General features: G+C 38.6%; 1 protein-coding gene across 1 annotated transcript in view; it reads right to left on the bottom strand.

The window, feature by feature from the left end:
* Nucleotides 1–15,723, bottom strand: part of CSMD1 (CUB and Sushi multiple domains 1) — a 2,474,714-nt gene that overhangs the window by 63,202 nt on the left and 2,395,789 nt on the right. The window contains exon 61 of the mRNA XM_019520340.1: nucleotides 3,069–3,245. Within this exon, the coding sequence (XP_019375885.1) occupies nucleotides 3,069–3,245 (177 nt within the window). The remainder of the gene's footprint in view (nucleotides 1–3,068; nucleotides 3,246–15,723) is intronic.

Genomic DNA, 15,723 nt, shown 5'->3' with positions numbered 1-15,723 from the left:
GGGGGGGGGGGCACCCACAGAAGCCGCTGATGGTGGCAGCCCTGTCAGGGGGGGGAGGGGGCACCAGCCCTACCAACAACATCAGTGTCAGCCATTGGGGGGAGCACTGGCCCCATTAGGGGGGGTCACATGCACCCCTGTGTGCCCCCTACCAGTCACCTATGACAACCCATATGCATGGTCTTACCCCATGAATACTAATCTGCTCAGTGAGGGTGCAACAGTACTTCAAATTTCATTTATACAGTTTTGTTCAATTGCACATTTTTCATTTATAAAGTAGTGTGACTAAGGCAGGGTAACTGAGGGGGGGAGGGCACAACTTGTGGGGATGGGCAGAGGGCAAAAAAATAGCTGCTGCTACCACAGACACAAAATTGTGCCAGCAACATGGCAGCAACCAGAAGTTGCTGTTGCTTCCATTCATGATAGCTGCCCAGGGTGTCTGGCTGACTTAGTATACCTCTGCATTTCAACAGAGCATGCACATGGGCAGTTACTGTGGAACAGGTGTAGATCCATAGTAAAGTCATGTTCTCTTTATGCTGCTGTAATTTGTTCATGTGTCCGTGCCACTGGAGGTACAAGTCCTAAGGGAAAAGCTCATGAGAGCACTCTGGAAAGAGGCCTATTCAAGTTCTGTCAGTCTCGGTTTTGAAGACACCTCTAACAAAAACTGTTTTAGATAAAACCACCACATTTTTATAAGATGAAAATGGTGCATTTTTCAGGAGTGTACCTTTTGATGAAACACAAAGGGCATGCCATACACCCATCCATAATGGACATCATCACATTATAGCCTCCACTACAAAGACAGAACTCAGCATTGTGGAATTCTCAGAGAACACTAGAAATAGTAATTTGAGAGTGCTGTTGTTGTTTTAAAAAGGAAAATACTATTAACTAGCAGATGTCTATACAATTACTTACCTAAAAACTATTTACTTGCAAAAAAATAGTTATAAAATGAGTGACAAGTACAGCCAATACTAGAGTTCTGGTTTATTTACATAAGGATTAAAAAGGAAATTAAATATGATTGGGGTCACTCTTCCCCCCTTGTCCAGCCCCCCCCCCATGCCCCCTACTTACTGGCACGGAGCCTGGGTCCAGCTCTCTGAGGTGGCATGAGGGGACTGCCCGAATCTCTGAATCTTTTCCAAATCTTTTCCAAATTGATTCAGAGGCTTCAAATTGATTCAGACCTTTTAAATGGTCTCCTGATTCAATTCGGATTTAGAGATTCAGCTGCCAAATCAGGCCAAATCTCCTCCAAATTGAATCAGCAACCAAAGCTTTGCACAGCGCTATTGCATGCATTTAGGCAGGCGTGAGGACAATGAGGGCACAGCCACAGCCCTAGTGCACATTACTGACAAAGAGAATTCAGACTGGAGTATGAGGGGCACATGTGCACATACAATGCGTACGGGCAAACACCCAAAGAAGTATTTCTTAGCCACGGTCCTTCTCCTTTTTCTGGTATTGATGAAAACCTTGACATTGTCTTCATGAGGAGTTACAACAGGGCCTTAAAATTGTATTTGTTCTACAAGCATTAGAGAGCATCTGCCTCCTATCGATCCAAACATCAAAAATTAGGGATTGGATTTTCAAAGTTTCTAAGTGAAATAGGAGAAAAAGTCACACTCAGGTTCTTTTAAAGCATCAATTGTAAAGTAAAATACTGACGTATTCCTGTATTATTGAACTGAAATAATCAGGGCTATAAGAGCTGGAGGTAAAGGCAGAATTTCTCTTTGCTAACAGCTCCTAGGACTTCCTGTTTCTGTTTATCATACTGCACTCAGAGATCACCACTGAAAACCCCCAAATATCATGGGACTAGTGTTAAAGTATGTTGGATGCCACACAAGCTCCCACAATTTCCACTGAAGATGTAAAAACTGTGTGAGTGGGTGAGGATCTGTCACTGTCACTGACTTCAGTGGGAGTGGGAAAAAAACAACACCTTACAGACCTGTGCCAAATCAGTAGGAGTTATCAACACTTATACCTATTGATTTAATAGTTGGCATGATTTTCTGTGCATTGTTTTTCTACTGACCACATAAAACATTTATTTAAAATTTGTTTGCATATACATACTTTACAGGTCCTCCCCTTTGGAGAACAGATAAATCTTCTATTAAAGTTTGCACAGCAGTGTTTTGGAAGTAAATTTCCAGCAAAGCTTTGTAAATTATTAGGAATAAATCCCCATAAATAATGGCCCCATCCATTATTAAGCTGAGCAATATCCCCAAAAATATTTTAGTTACTATGACTCTACATGTCTATGCTATTTGTGGTTTAAGCTTTCATTGTGGTTTAATCAAATGGAGACTGCATTTGGCACATTTTCTGAATTTTTCCTAGGAATCAGATAATTGGTTAAAAAAAAAGTTCACAAAGACATTTTTTATCTGTGTAACACGCATATTTCATTGACTTGGTCTGTTATTTTACTCTCAATAATTCTCTATGTAAACGCTTCCCTCTTATTATATACAAGTACTGTAAATCACAAATATGAACTACCATCAGTACAAGCTATGGAAAGAAAGCCAAACTAAAAAGACTAATTTTACAGAGCAATTTTTCCTCAGATGAATGTTTCTGAATTCATACGAAGTACTGATTACATAATAAAAGAATGCAATGGAAGAATAAATGGCAGTATTCCACTATACTGCCATAACGTGACCAAAATGAAATCAATTATGCTAGAGAAACAATTTATAAATTGATATTTAAAGGATAATATTTAAATGTATGGGAATTCAAATTAAAGTAATTTCTTATATTCAAGTTATATACTTATATACAATATTTTCTAGCATTAGATAAGAATGATCTGTGTACTATTCTGTAGAACTGATTTTTCCATGGGCTCTTAGTTAAGCATACGTATAATAATCTAACAGGTATTCAAGCCAGTGTACTTTACAATAATCTAGACTGTTTAGTTCAAGAGAGGGATGAAGATTTTTTTTAAACAAATTCACTGTTACAATGGGGATACCATCTCTAAGTCCTGTAAACCTACTGAGACATTGTCTAACCTTTGCAGTCTGGAGCTGTGCCTGTCCAAGTCCCGTTGGCTGTACAATGTCGAGTAGTCAGCCCCGAAGTTTTGTAACCCTCCCAGCAGGCATAGATGACTGAACTGGAGAACAGTATCCCATCACTGTATATTATCATGCCATTCGCTGGGGTGCCTGGATTTCCACAAGAAACAGCTGTCAAGAAAAGGAAAAAAAAGAAAACTGAAACTCAATGTACCTGTGATAAATGACTAGTAGAAAAAGTGAAAGTCAATGGTTTTGTAATGACTTACAACTGCACTAAAATGCTATAGTAAGCACTAAAACCGAATGGTTAAAAAGATGTCCTTTTCTTTTTATTTGATTTTTCTTTTTACCATCATTTTATCTGATTACTTACAGATGGTAAATATAAGGGACTATTAGCCTGGCTTACAGCATATGTTTGGAAAGCTACAATACAGGAAATGAAAGAAAATAAAGGAGAATTCAAACTATTAGAACACAAGCTTGAATCTTTTATTTATGCCAATAAGTATGCAAGTATAGAAGGTATGTCTATTTACAATGCCTTTAAAGGTTAGCTTCCCCACACTACATTTGTTGCAGGGATGAAAGAGCTTCACCTCTTCCAGAAGTCTGTCGAGGTTTTTGTAGAAGAGGAGCCTAACAATTTTATCCTAGGATACATTTTTAGTTTCAAGAAATCTGTGCTTCTAGTTTTCCCTGTTGTCTGTTATCTTCTATCATCCTCACTCCCAAGTATATAATGCAAGAATATATGAAAACTATTCAACTGGCTATTTTCTTCCTTCATTGGCAATGAAGTTAATGGGAAGTGAAAGTGCTCCCAAAAGACTGCTGTTCCACAATTGTAAATCTAAGTATGTAATCTCTATCAATTTGAGATTATAACCCAAACACAAATTTCAGATGATTTTCTGCTAGCTTCCAGCCCCTTGCTCCCCCACACCCAATAAATAACTGGCCTGTATGTTTTTACCTTTCTCTCAAGAGTAAGGGATTAGTCTCAGCAAAAAAAAAAAGGCTACTAGATGGGGCAGACCGGCGTTCTGAGGTAGTACAGGGAATCTTCCTGTCTTGCTCAAGAACCTAGGGTAAAACTGATCATCAGAATTGAGGTCAAAGAGTAATTTTTCCCCAGAAGACATCAGCTAAATGTGAAGTGGAGATTTTCAACCATTCTCTAAAGCACTGAGAACTGACTGCCTGAAAATATTGTCTATGGGTATCTTCCCTGACCAATTCCTTGCCACAGCAAGGAACTCCAGCACCACAGTCGTGTGTTACCTGCCAGAGGCAGACAACAATTTCATCTCTTGAAGACAGAAATATTTTAGTCTTACTCAGTTATTCAGCTCAATATATGAGTGACAGAATGAAATTTAATGGCCTGTGATATAAAGGGAATTCAAATGTTCATAAGCACATTTTCTTAATGTTTGACTACCTCTGATCAACATCAATTTGGAAAGCAATACATTCTGTTCTACAGAATATAAGCATTGTGATATAAAATAAAAGCCCTGTTTTCTGGCATGAGTCGGGGATGGGGAGTGCTGGTAACCTAAAAATGCCGGTTACCTGAGGCACAGGGGTTTCCAGCTGGATGCAGAGTTAGGGAGAGGGAGGGTGGCGGCAGCTGCACGTGGAGTGGTGACAGTGCAGGGTGGTGCGTGGTGGCCACCGCTGCCACATGCAAGCTTTTCTGCCTAGTATGTCTGGTAAGCCGGCCAGAAATTCTGGTTAATAGAATTCCTGGTTAGTAAAATGCCAGATAACAGGGCTTTTACTGTACTTACTGCCTGGATTGGGTAAATGACAAAATTTGATTCAATATTATTGCATTCTAGGAGTAGTAATAAATTAAGGATGAAAAAGCATTTGCAGTATAATCACCTGCTTTCACTTCTAATTGTTACAACAGATTTCATTCCAAAAGGATCATATTTTAGAAATAAATTGTAAAATTCCATCTGGATACATTTTAATTTAACAAAACATGAAAAAATCTCATCTTTTCTACCAGCTAATTTTTTTTCCCTCCTGCCAGTCTTTAGAATCAGAGTTTATTTTTACAACTTCAATCTTCCCATAAATCTAGACCTTATTGAAGACAACTGGCTTTTGACATGTAGAAGGAAACCTAATTTAGAAAAGAAAAAGGAGGGTATATTTAATAACTGGCTCCTGGTCACCCAAAGTAAATTCTTTTTTTCTATTTGCTTTGAAACAATATAACAAAGTTACAAAGATCAAGATGGTATATGGGGATATTTGAATACTGAGTCAGGATTTTTACTTATTTTATTATACATGATACCTCTTATCAAATTCAACTCAGCCAGCTCATGTCTCTGCAGCTACCATTTTTATAATAGCAGCAAGTTTGAGTTCTAAAAATATAGAACGTGAAATCTCCCAATATGCTTATTCTGATAATGTTAGGGCAAAGGTGCAACATAAACTAATGCTAACTACAAGATTTTTTAGTTTTTAATGAATTATTGAAGGTCATTCAAATGAGTTGTTAAACATGTTTGTCATTATTACAACAAATACTATCATGTGAAAAAGGAAGATGACGTGTATTTTTATTTTTTTTTCCCAATGTAGCTCCTTTCTTCTCCTGTGTCCTTGTGACAAGGTATTTTGCAGAATTTGCGGGTTCACTGGATATGACAGGACCATGTCGTGACCACTTCTGCTGTGGCCTCAATTTTCTCACCTCTAGCCTGTCAACCACGCCCCCTAGTGCTGGCACCACCCCAGGCCCTGATGTTGTGAGTTAATACGACATCGTCCTGACTGTAGGTATGGCAATAAACATACATTTGGTGAAGAAAAAAAAACAGAAAACCCTACCAAAATATGTTTCTCCTTTCCACTGATAGAGTTCTGAATAATTTTCATTTGCAGAACGAAGACAGCTAATGAATCCTTAAAATGTTGCAAAAATGGTTTTTTTGTTTTTCCACATTTACTGTAGCTGGTCAAAAAAGGATTCCTGTACCAGCCTGGTATGTATTCCCCAAATGATGGTACTGCTATTTCTCCTATTCAAAGTCTTCTTAAGCTTACAGATATAGTTTTAAAAAAACTGTAATTTCCATGGGTAGGTAGTGCCAGAGAAGCTGAATCAGTGGAGACCAGAAGGACTTATATAATATCTGCACCCATTCTAGGTCAACACTGCAAACCAGCTACAATTTGGTTGTCATGCAACATGGAAATCCCTGTTAGTGGTTCAATCCAGGTGTATTTAAGTCAAGTTTACCTTAAGTAGTCAAATGAATTAAACTCCTGTGCCACTGATTCCAAACACAGCCTAAAAGGTCCTTTCACACCTTTCTTCCTTGTTTTAGAGACTATAGGATAATCTACCCATTGAGAAAAGAGATCTCCTTAAACTCCCCTCCTGAGGAGAGGAGGGTAAACCTAAAAGGGTTGTTTTTGACCCCTTGGCCCAAATATTGCTAAGACTTCCTTGGTCTTTTGTTGAAAATGATCAAATTCTGAATAAGTAAAAAATCACAGGATGTGTATTTCATTCAAAATATTTTAATACCTATGAGCATGATCTTTCATTTATTATCTGATTAATATGTAATGGATAACCTCAGCCCCTCTATCTTTAAAGAAAGAAAAAGGGAATATAGAAAAAAGGAGAAATGGAAGAGAAATCCATTTTGGATGGAACAGGAAAGAAAAAAAAGAAAAAGTGTAGGCCTTTTTTCCTAGAAAAAGTGGAGTACATGGTAACCACTGTAACCACCACCACCAGGACTGCATTATAACTATATTACACACGGTTTCTTAAAAACAAAGTTCATAATGTCTAAGCATGTATCCATTGTTTTTGATGAACTAGCTTATTTTTAGAAGAAAGCTGTACCTATGATCCTATTCCATTCAATATACATGCTATAGCTTTTTAAATGCAAAATGTCCATCATTACAAACTAACTATTTAACAATCTTTCAAAATGTGAGTGCTTAACTACACAGCCATACACACAGTGGCTTCCACAGCAGCAAACATAATATGAGAGTTTTAGAGAATTTGTATTAGAATGATTCTATTGCTAGCTAAATTAATTCACGCAGTGAATACAATGCAGAGGAAACATTCCAAAGGCTATTCAACTTTTCTTACACTTGAAATTACCCAGTCCTTTAGAAAACTGGAAGAATTCCAGTCTAAATGCTAATAAAATAAATTACAGATGATGTTCAAGAACTGGCCAAAGTCCAAAACTAAGCTTCATTAGGAAGCTTACATGGACCCACTAAAAGTCTAAAAGCATTTATACCATTTATACAAGGACAGCATGACTGCTGATGCCTACATACTGACAAAACAATAATTAATTGATCATTGTATAATCCTAACATTAAACATATAATACTTATTTTCCTTGCTATTTTCACTGCATTTAATAGATCTTTATTTCCTAAAAATAATGATCCGGTCTGTCTAATTGCACTAATAATTACAGATTACAGGATTTTGTTAAAATAGAACATAACTGGCCAATTAAAAAGACAATGCTTGCAATAATTTACACAATTCTCTGTTTTAATTAAGTCTCTTATTCATTTTTATGTACAAAATAGCTTCAGTTTTTTAAGTATACAAGTCAATTGTTTTAAATTTGAGATTTCTCATGTGGGATGAGGAAATAGTACAGGGCATTGAGTAATGTACTTGGGTGCTAATGTGTAGCACCATCAATTTCAGCAAACAAAAGAGGAAAAACAAATTTTAGATGTCCACTACCATTATTCTTGTCAGTAAAATAATGATACAGTAAATACCTTTAAATTAGATGTAAATGACATTCCTGTCATAACCCTTGCACTAGTGAAATATTAATCATGCTTTCCTTTTACTGACCACTGCATCTGCATATGGAAAATAGCTTTTAATAGACTTGACCTTACTAGTAAGGTTATTAGGAATTTGACACATGCTAATGGTATTAGGATATCACCGACATATAATAGCTATGCATAGAAAGGTTCTGATGAAACTTTTCAGCTGGAATACTGATGTGGAAAGTAAAAAAACAAAACAAAACTTCATGGTGACGTCCAGTCCCGGTAAAGTCATGGTATCATTGATATGGGATTTAATTATTAAGAATCAAGAAATTAAGAGTGATAGAATAATTAATGTTGGTAAATAAGGTTTTTAAAGCAGCTTTCTCAAGTGAATGTGATATAGTGTTGCAGGTTAGTTCAACCTGGCTAGGCTGAACTGGTTTCCAACTATACAGACAATCCCTCTGGATTGAGGAAATTCAGGCACATGCCTGCAGTGGCTCTGGCTGGAAGCTGGGGGGCGCTAGAGCAGCCCTCCCTGCTCTGCCACAAAGCTAAAGTAAGGGGAGCATGGCTAGGCCCCAGCAGGGCTCTGATTAGGGAGGGGTGCGAACTCCCACCCTGCCTGCAGTCCCAGGTTTTTCCTCACTCATTGCTAGGGGCAGGAGTGTTGCCAACCTGGGTTAGCACTCTCTGGTGGGGTGGGGGTGAGGCGGGGTGCAGTGCATGCATCTGTTGTTGATACTGAGTTTTTCACTCTCCCGTCCTGCTTCTGTATAGTGCCTGCAGCAAACTGACAGGCAAGCAAGCTTGGGGGGAGGGGAGAGCTGATAACAGAGTTTATCACCCTTATTTCAGTTTTCATTGCCCCAATTAAGAAAACAACAGAGAGACATTACCAGCTATCTGTTGATTCAGCACAGACCCAGCATGTGGTCTGCTGGCTAATACACAGACACTCCCGTTCAAAATGGGAAAAGGGGTATTGCAATAAGTTAATGATGTTGGTGTGCTATGTGTATTAGTGCATCAAAATTCTAGAGTTGACAGTCACTCACATTGCACAAAGTCTCTTTAATGACTATTAAACAGCCTGAACAATAATGGTTTTTGTGCACAGTCACATCTGAAACAGCTGTTATTTCATCTCACGGTTGCTTAATGTATCATGAGTTATCTATTTTGATATTCTGGAATGCATTAAGATTGCCTAGCCATCTTCCATGCTCTATTTTCCCACTTTTTTGATGCCATCAGCTTCTACTACCTCTTTGATATCTATTACAGGATACACAAATAGCCTTTGAGTATAAGTTGGTTCTCAAGACGTTACTCCAGAATATCTTCTAGGTTTGGGTCTGTAGGATGTCCAGCGCAGGGTGTTTAGAAGTAAATGTTGCCTTTCCTTCAAATAAGGCATCTCCTCGCTGCTGACATCCCACATGCAATCTTTATGGATTTAAGAAATTTAATACATATCATGCATTCAGTTCTTGAAGTAATTTCCTCCTTAAGTCTTTAGAGCCAAATTATTTTTGGATTTCCTGAAAGAATAAGTCTCTGAACAGTAGCCTTTACTATCAGCCAAATACTGATCTGTACTATTTACATAATTCCTGCTGACTTCAGTAAGGGCTTTACATTACTATAATCTGCAGGATATACCATAATGTTCAGTTTTTACGGTTAGTTAATCTCAATATCAACGCATTCAAGTCACCCCATTATGATATTGAAATATAAACCCTGATTTTTTCTCGACTTTCACTATTGCGTTTTTGCTAAAATAAAAAGAAGTATGCAAGCACAAAACATAGGTGGAAAGAGAATTAGATCAATAAATCCTTCCTGATTTCCTTCCCCAAATTTTAAATCTTGAGGTTCTACTTAAATGTTTGTACAGATCATGGGAATTAAAATTTAGCAGTCTGTAACTGCATATTATGATAAGCTTGTGATTAGAAAGCCACAGTTTTATTTTTCTTTCAAACTCACATTTTGACAAGATCATGTTGCTTGTCTCTTTGGCTTTTGGTAACTAATAGTTTTGTTACAGTTCATAAGACTTCAGACTTTCCAATGAACCTATGTTTTCACACATAATTCCTTTTGTTTCTATAGCTCTTAGAAATGTATTCAATATATATTTTCCTTTGTGCATGCATATCAATTTCTGCAGGTTGAAGCCTCACTGGGTTGCAGCTCAGCACTTCACAGACATATAATAATAGATCAAAATCATATTGAATTGGTGATATAATTTTCCACTCTACTACTCTGCAGCAGTTAGAGTAATTTCTTCAGTCTTCCTTCTCTCTCCATTCCTTTAATACTTCTGCTTCTTTTTTTCTTCTTCTCTCGTTATAAATTTAGGAGATTTTAAAACTAATATTGAAGGAAAATCAGGTGCATCAAAGACAGAGGTGCAATTTTTGTTCTGTCCTTCACTGACACAAGTTACTAAAGCTGGTGCAAAAAGGAACAAGAAAAAATTTAAGAGACCCACATACATCATTCACTGTTTAGGTCTCTAGGTCCAGAGGTGCTCATTAGCATCTGCCAGAAGGAAATTTTGAAGGTAGTGTTGATTAATTTGATTTGTACATCTACTTGCCTGATTTGGGGGAGGTGAAACACAAAAATTATAGTAATTGTATGACCCTCCTTCTGCTCTTATATTTGTGTGACAACATCTGTGGTGTTTTTTTGCTCACTGGCATTGATATGCGAGGTCAGATTATGGGGGACTGTCCATTAGTATGCATGGGTGAGGCAATGACAAACTCTTTTGCGCTTGAGACTGTGATAATATTTTTTAACTGCTTTTAACAGTTTGAATATAAGGGACTAGGAAAGTCAAGCTTGTGTGCACTGGCCCTGTCTTCTAAAATGAGGTAAATGTTGCTGAAGGGTTAGTGTGCACCATTATTTACATATAAGTCTAATGTGAAGGAACCATCTACTCAGGAATTATAATGGGGAGGAGGTGACACTCCAGGTGGGAGCTTTCCTAAGGCGAGTATCTTACATCTCTCCATCCAGCTATAAAGGATTAATTATTGGTGATACACAAGTCCCTTTGACAGGTTCAGTCTGAACGTTACTTTAACAAGCTGAAATACTTAAAGTACTAGTAGGTCAGGTGGAAGCCTGGACCTGCTAGATTCTGAAAGAGCTAAGGTCCTTGAGGTTGTTCAAAGTTTGAAAGAGTTGGGTTGCTCCTGCAACCAAAAGAGGAGCAGTACCCTTCCCAGTAGGGACAGAGCTGCACTGAGGAGTGCCAACAGCAACTGATGAGTAGTGCCCCCCCACTGTGGCAAGGAGTGGGGACAGCAGTGGTTGAGCAGCACCCCAGAGTCATGGTGAGGCAGGGGAAACCTTGGTCTAGCAGCTACACTGGCTTTACTGACTGCACTGTTCACCCAGTGTGGGACTGGGAGAGCACTCTGAACAAATTGATTGTGCTTATCTGCTAATAGTGGGCTGAGGTGTGCTATTGATTATTAAGGGTTTCCTAAATCTGTTTACTCTCCCACTTCCTGTTATAGTTTAATAGTGCTTGTGAGTGGGGAATTTTCTTCATGCTGAATTATTTTCCCAGGTTCCTGGGTGGAGGCTTGAGCCAAGATAATCAATTTGCATAAAACCCCTAAGTTGAACTGGGCCCTTGTTACTGCCATCTGGTGCTATGCCTGTGATACTGGGGCTACAGCAGCCATACTGCTGATTCATAGCCCTGGGCAGAATTGCTTTGGCTGTATACAGGAATAATGAGAGTATCTCATAGCATATAAATACATAGTTAACAAAATCCTGAGTAAGGCATACACTCCAGCAAAATGTTCAACTTGATCTGCTCTTTGCTCTCTGCGGCTGCTTCCAGGGTTGCTGCATCTGTTCCGGCTATTTCCAAGGCAAACAATATCTGTGGATTACGGTAATTTTTACTAGTTGTCCTGTTGTAGTGCTCAGTTTCTATATTTGGCTCCTGGTCTGGTTTGTCACTTGTCTTAACAATCATTTAAAGCACTGCTTCCTCCTTTTTGTGTGTGCTTTTAAAATTTACTTATTTTTTATTTCATAATAGTATATATTTTACCCTAGCATATACTCTTTAAGTAGCAATGTATATACTTTTTTATTTTGAATTGCTCCTGAGTTTGAATACAGTTTACAGGCTTCACCACCAAATTTAAATTCAAATTTTGCACAAATCCAGATGAGATGTGTCTACATGAGATGCTGACTGCAGTTATTTGCATACACCAGTACTAAATGATTGTGCAGTAACTGTCGTTACATCCCCAAATGGCTTTTTGGTGATGCTGACTGCACAGTAGCTTATTACTACTGCACACTAGCTTGTTACTACTGCGCTGTAGCATCATATCACACTTCATGCCACACAACGTGACTGTACAGTAGTAACAAGCCACTGCACAGTCAACGTCTTGTGTATACGTGGCCAGTGTATATATAAAAGCAGGATTTTTATCTTTCTGTATTTCGGGATAAACTAAACCCACAGAATATATTGCATTTCAGGGACATCTTTGCTTTGCTCAGACCTGGTGCAATAGCTATACATGTATATATATTGCTTCCCCATAGGCATGAGCCACTTTTTTCTCCTTTTTTAACCTATTACAGCAGATGAAAAAATACAGAATCTGGGTTATGGCATCTCCATGTTAGATTTTCCACAAGTCTAAGAGCTGGCATTTTATGTTCAGTGGCATTCATCTGTTACCTGACATTAACAATTGGTTCTCTCAGAAGTGAACACAACTACATGAATGAAAACAAGGTTTTCCTTGTAACACTGAAACAATTTAGCAATATTTTTATTATTTTCACAAATAACAATTTGCTCAAGCCGTTATCCATAAAACTTCAATAAGCCACTTAGCATTTTTGTCTCAATGGAATCAGAGTGAATGATGATCTGCAAAGAGGCAAGGATTTATTTGGGGTGATATCTTTTATTGGAACAATTGGATCAACTGCATGGTTGGAATAAAGTTAGACAAGCTTTCACTGCAGAGAGACATTTCCAAGTTAACTATACACTCCTTCTCATATTGTATTTCTGTTTTCTTGTCTGTATTAACATTGATATAGCTTCTATCTTGTATTTCCTTTGAAAATCTGCCAGGGAGAAATTTTCAGACAAAAACCCTTAACATTGGGTATTGATGTCATGATTTTGGTTCAGTCTTTGTTATAGATCACATAGACTACTCACCCTTCAGTAACTGTAGGCCTCTGAGATATTCTTGACTGTTTGGATCCATCTGTAACTGCCATATTTATTCAAATATAAATGAGGGTTTTTTCCTTTAATCAGCATGGGGGAAAAAGCCCCTCATCTTATTTGCATACCAACAAATCTCTCCTCCCCCTCCTCCATTAAATATATTGTCATTAAATTGTTGCTAGAAGCAGCATGTACTCAGTTATGGACACCAACAACGAAGTTGAGGGAATGCAGCCCATGCTGTGCATGCCCATAAATTACATATCCCACATTGGGCAAATACACTGATAGGAACCTACGCCCCAAGTCTAGGTTAGTACAACCAATCTAAATAAGATACAGTGGCCCATTGTGCTCAGTCTCTCTCAGCACAAACTCTTTTTTCAAGTCTCCCATTCCCTGCTGGTCCCCCCTGGTAAGTTTATAGACAATCATCAGATCCCCTCTCAGCCTTCTCTTTTGGAGGATAAACAGGTTCAGGTCCTGTAGCCTCTCTTCGTAGGCCTGCCCTGCTGCCCCTTGACCATGCAAGTGGCCCTCCTCTGGACCCTCTCAATGCTGTCCACATCACTCCTGAAGTGCAGCGCCCAAAACTGAATGCGGTACTCCAACTGCGGCCTGACCAATGTCACATAAAGGGGGAGGACCACCTCCTTGGCAAGAACACCAGGTTCCAGTTGTGAGGGAGGGCCCAATTAGGATGTGGATCCTTTATGGAGCAGTATCTGGAGTATACACATATTACTGAGCAGTGATAGGTTGTAGTATCACCCTGGTTTGAACCGCTGTTGATTTTGCTGGGAGCCAACCCAATAAACTTTATGAGAAGTCATGAGCCTTTTGGGGCTGAACTAATATAATGCACAGTTTGTACAATGTATAGGTAGGTACAAAAGTGATGATCAAAAGTGTGTTTATGGAATTACCATGTTGAAAATTACAGCAGTTAGGGCTGAGGCCAGAGTCAGATCCACAGCAGTCACTTGTTCCCCTCTTCAGTTTTTGCCCTCCTATCAGTCTTTCACCCCTCCCCACACTTACTGTTACATGTAGCTCACTTCCACATTGAGCTTGAAGAGGGAACAGAGTCTAAGCAGGGTCTGACGGTGGGGGTGGGGCAGGAAGGTTGCATCAGGAAGACTTCGGGGGACAGAGGGCTGTATATACCTTGCTGTAGCAGTGGAAGGGGGATGAATTCAGGACAATCTGCTAATTAGATTCTACACCTAGAAAATTAGCACATGAACTAATTTTTCATATAAATAATAAAATTATTGAGGGGTTGCCTTATATTCAGGGTTGTCTTATATTTGAGTAAATATGGTACATATATGTATATACCTTCTGGATACAATATCACAGTATTTTCCAGTGCAATGCCATAAAGGAAGAGCAACTATTACCTCCCTCAGTTTCCTTGCATTCCAGAGCTCATGGTAATTATAAATTAAGAATGGGGGTCAAGTGATGGTCACAGGATTGACAGTGACAGCACCAACTCAAAGAACCACAACTATTCTAGAATAAATATGTGTTCTTTCTTCTTTGAGTAGAAAGAAATGTAAAATATGTGTAAAGAACTGAACAAAAGGCTGGTAGTTTTAAGTGCATGAGGATCCTTGGACTAAGGTCTAGACTAGATCAAGATTGCACAGCATTGACTATTTTGAGAACTTCCATTTGAGTGAATATACTTCCTGGGGATATTTTCTCACTCTGTCTCAGGATTTCCTGGACCTGCTGGGAACATACTATAGGATGTACTTAACAAGCCACCAGCCATATACTTATGTGAAGTGATTTCAGGTCTAGATAAAAAATCTGGCTTTGGTTTGTGATAACAGGTTGTAATGGTCTGGGATCTGAATCAGAAGCTTACTGGGCGTCAGCAGTAGGTCATATAACCATGCAGTTGTCTTGGTCACTGTGGTGCTGCAAGAGTGGTAATGACATGGTCTCTTTTGACTGTGAAGATTACCTGGGGAATCAGAGCATTCAATAGAAAGTAAGCAGCCTGGGTTATACTACAGATGGGAAGGAAATAGCAATGAACTCAAGCTATAAGAGCATTATCAGTTCTGTCACATGACATGCCATTAATAGCAAACAAATCTACTATGGGAGATTTGCCAGTGAGAGAATATAGAGCTTTTATGATGTAAATATGCAAAGACGATTTGTAATGACTGTGGGTTGTTTGTTTAGGAATTCCTCAATGCATTGGGAGATAACAGGCCATTGAGGTTACCCTATATTGAGGGCACTAATCCACAGTTTGATGATGTCAAGGCAGAAGGGCAAAGAGCAGGGCCTTAGTTGCTTGTTTGTCTGAATAATTGCTTTTGTGTTATTTCTAAAGATTTACACTATTATATTTTGGAATACAGGTAGGAATTCCATGTAGGCTGGTCTGATGGTTCTGATCTCAAGGGCATTACATATAGAGCCATGTAATCTCCAGTCCTTATAAAGTAACTCTTTGAGAAGATCATCAAGGAGCACATTTGTGAGGGGCCGGCATCAGAAATGATGCTCAGGGGCAATCAGCATGGATTTATTAGGGGAAGAGTC

The sequence above is a fragment of the Gavialis gangeticus genome, unplaced genomic scaffold (genome assembly GCF_001723915.1).
Source record: "Gavialis gangeticus isolate Ggan-Ray unplaced genomic scaffold, GavGan_comp1, whole genome shotgun sequence".
Classification (NCBI taxonomy): domain Eukaryota; kingdom Metazoa; phylum Chordata; order Crocodylia; family Gavialidae; genus Gavialis; species Gavialis gangeticus.
This window is presented reverse-complemented; position numbering and strand designations above follow the sequence as displayed.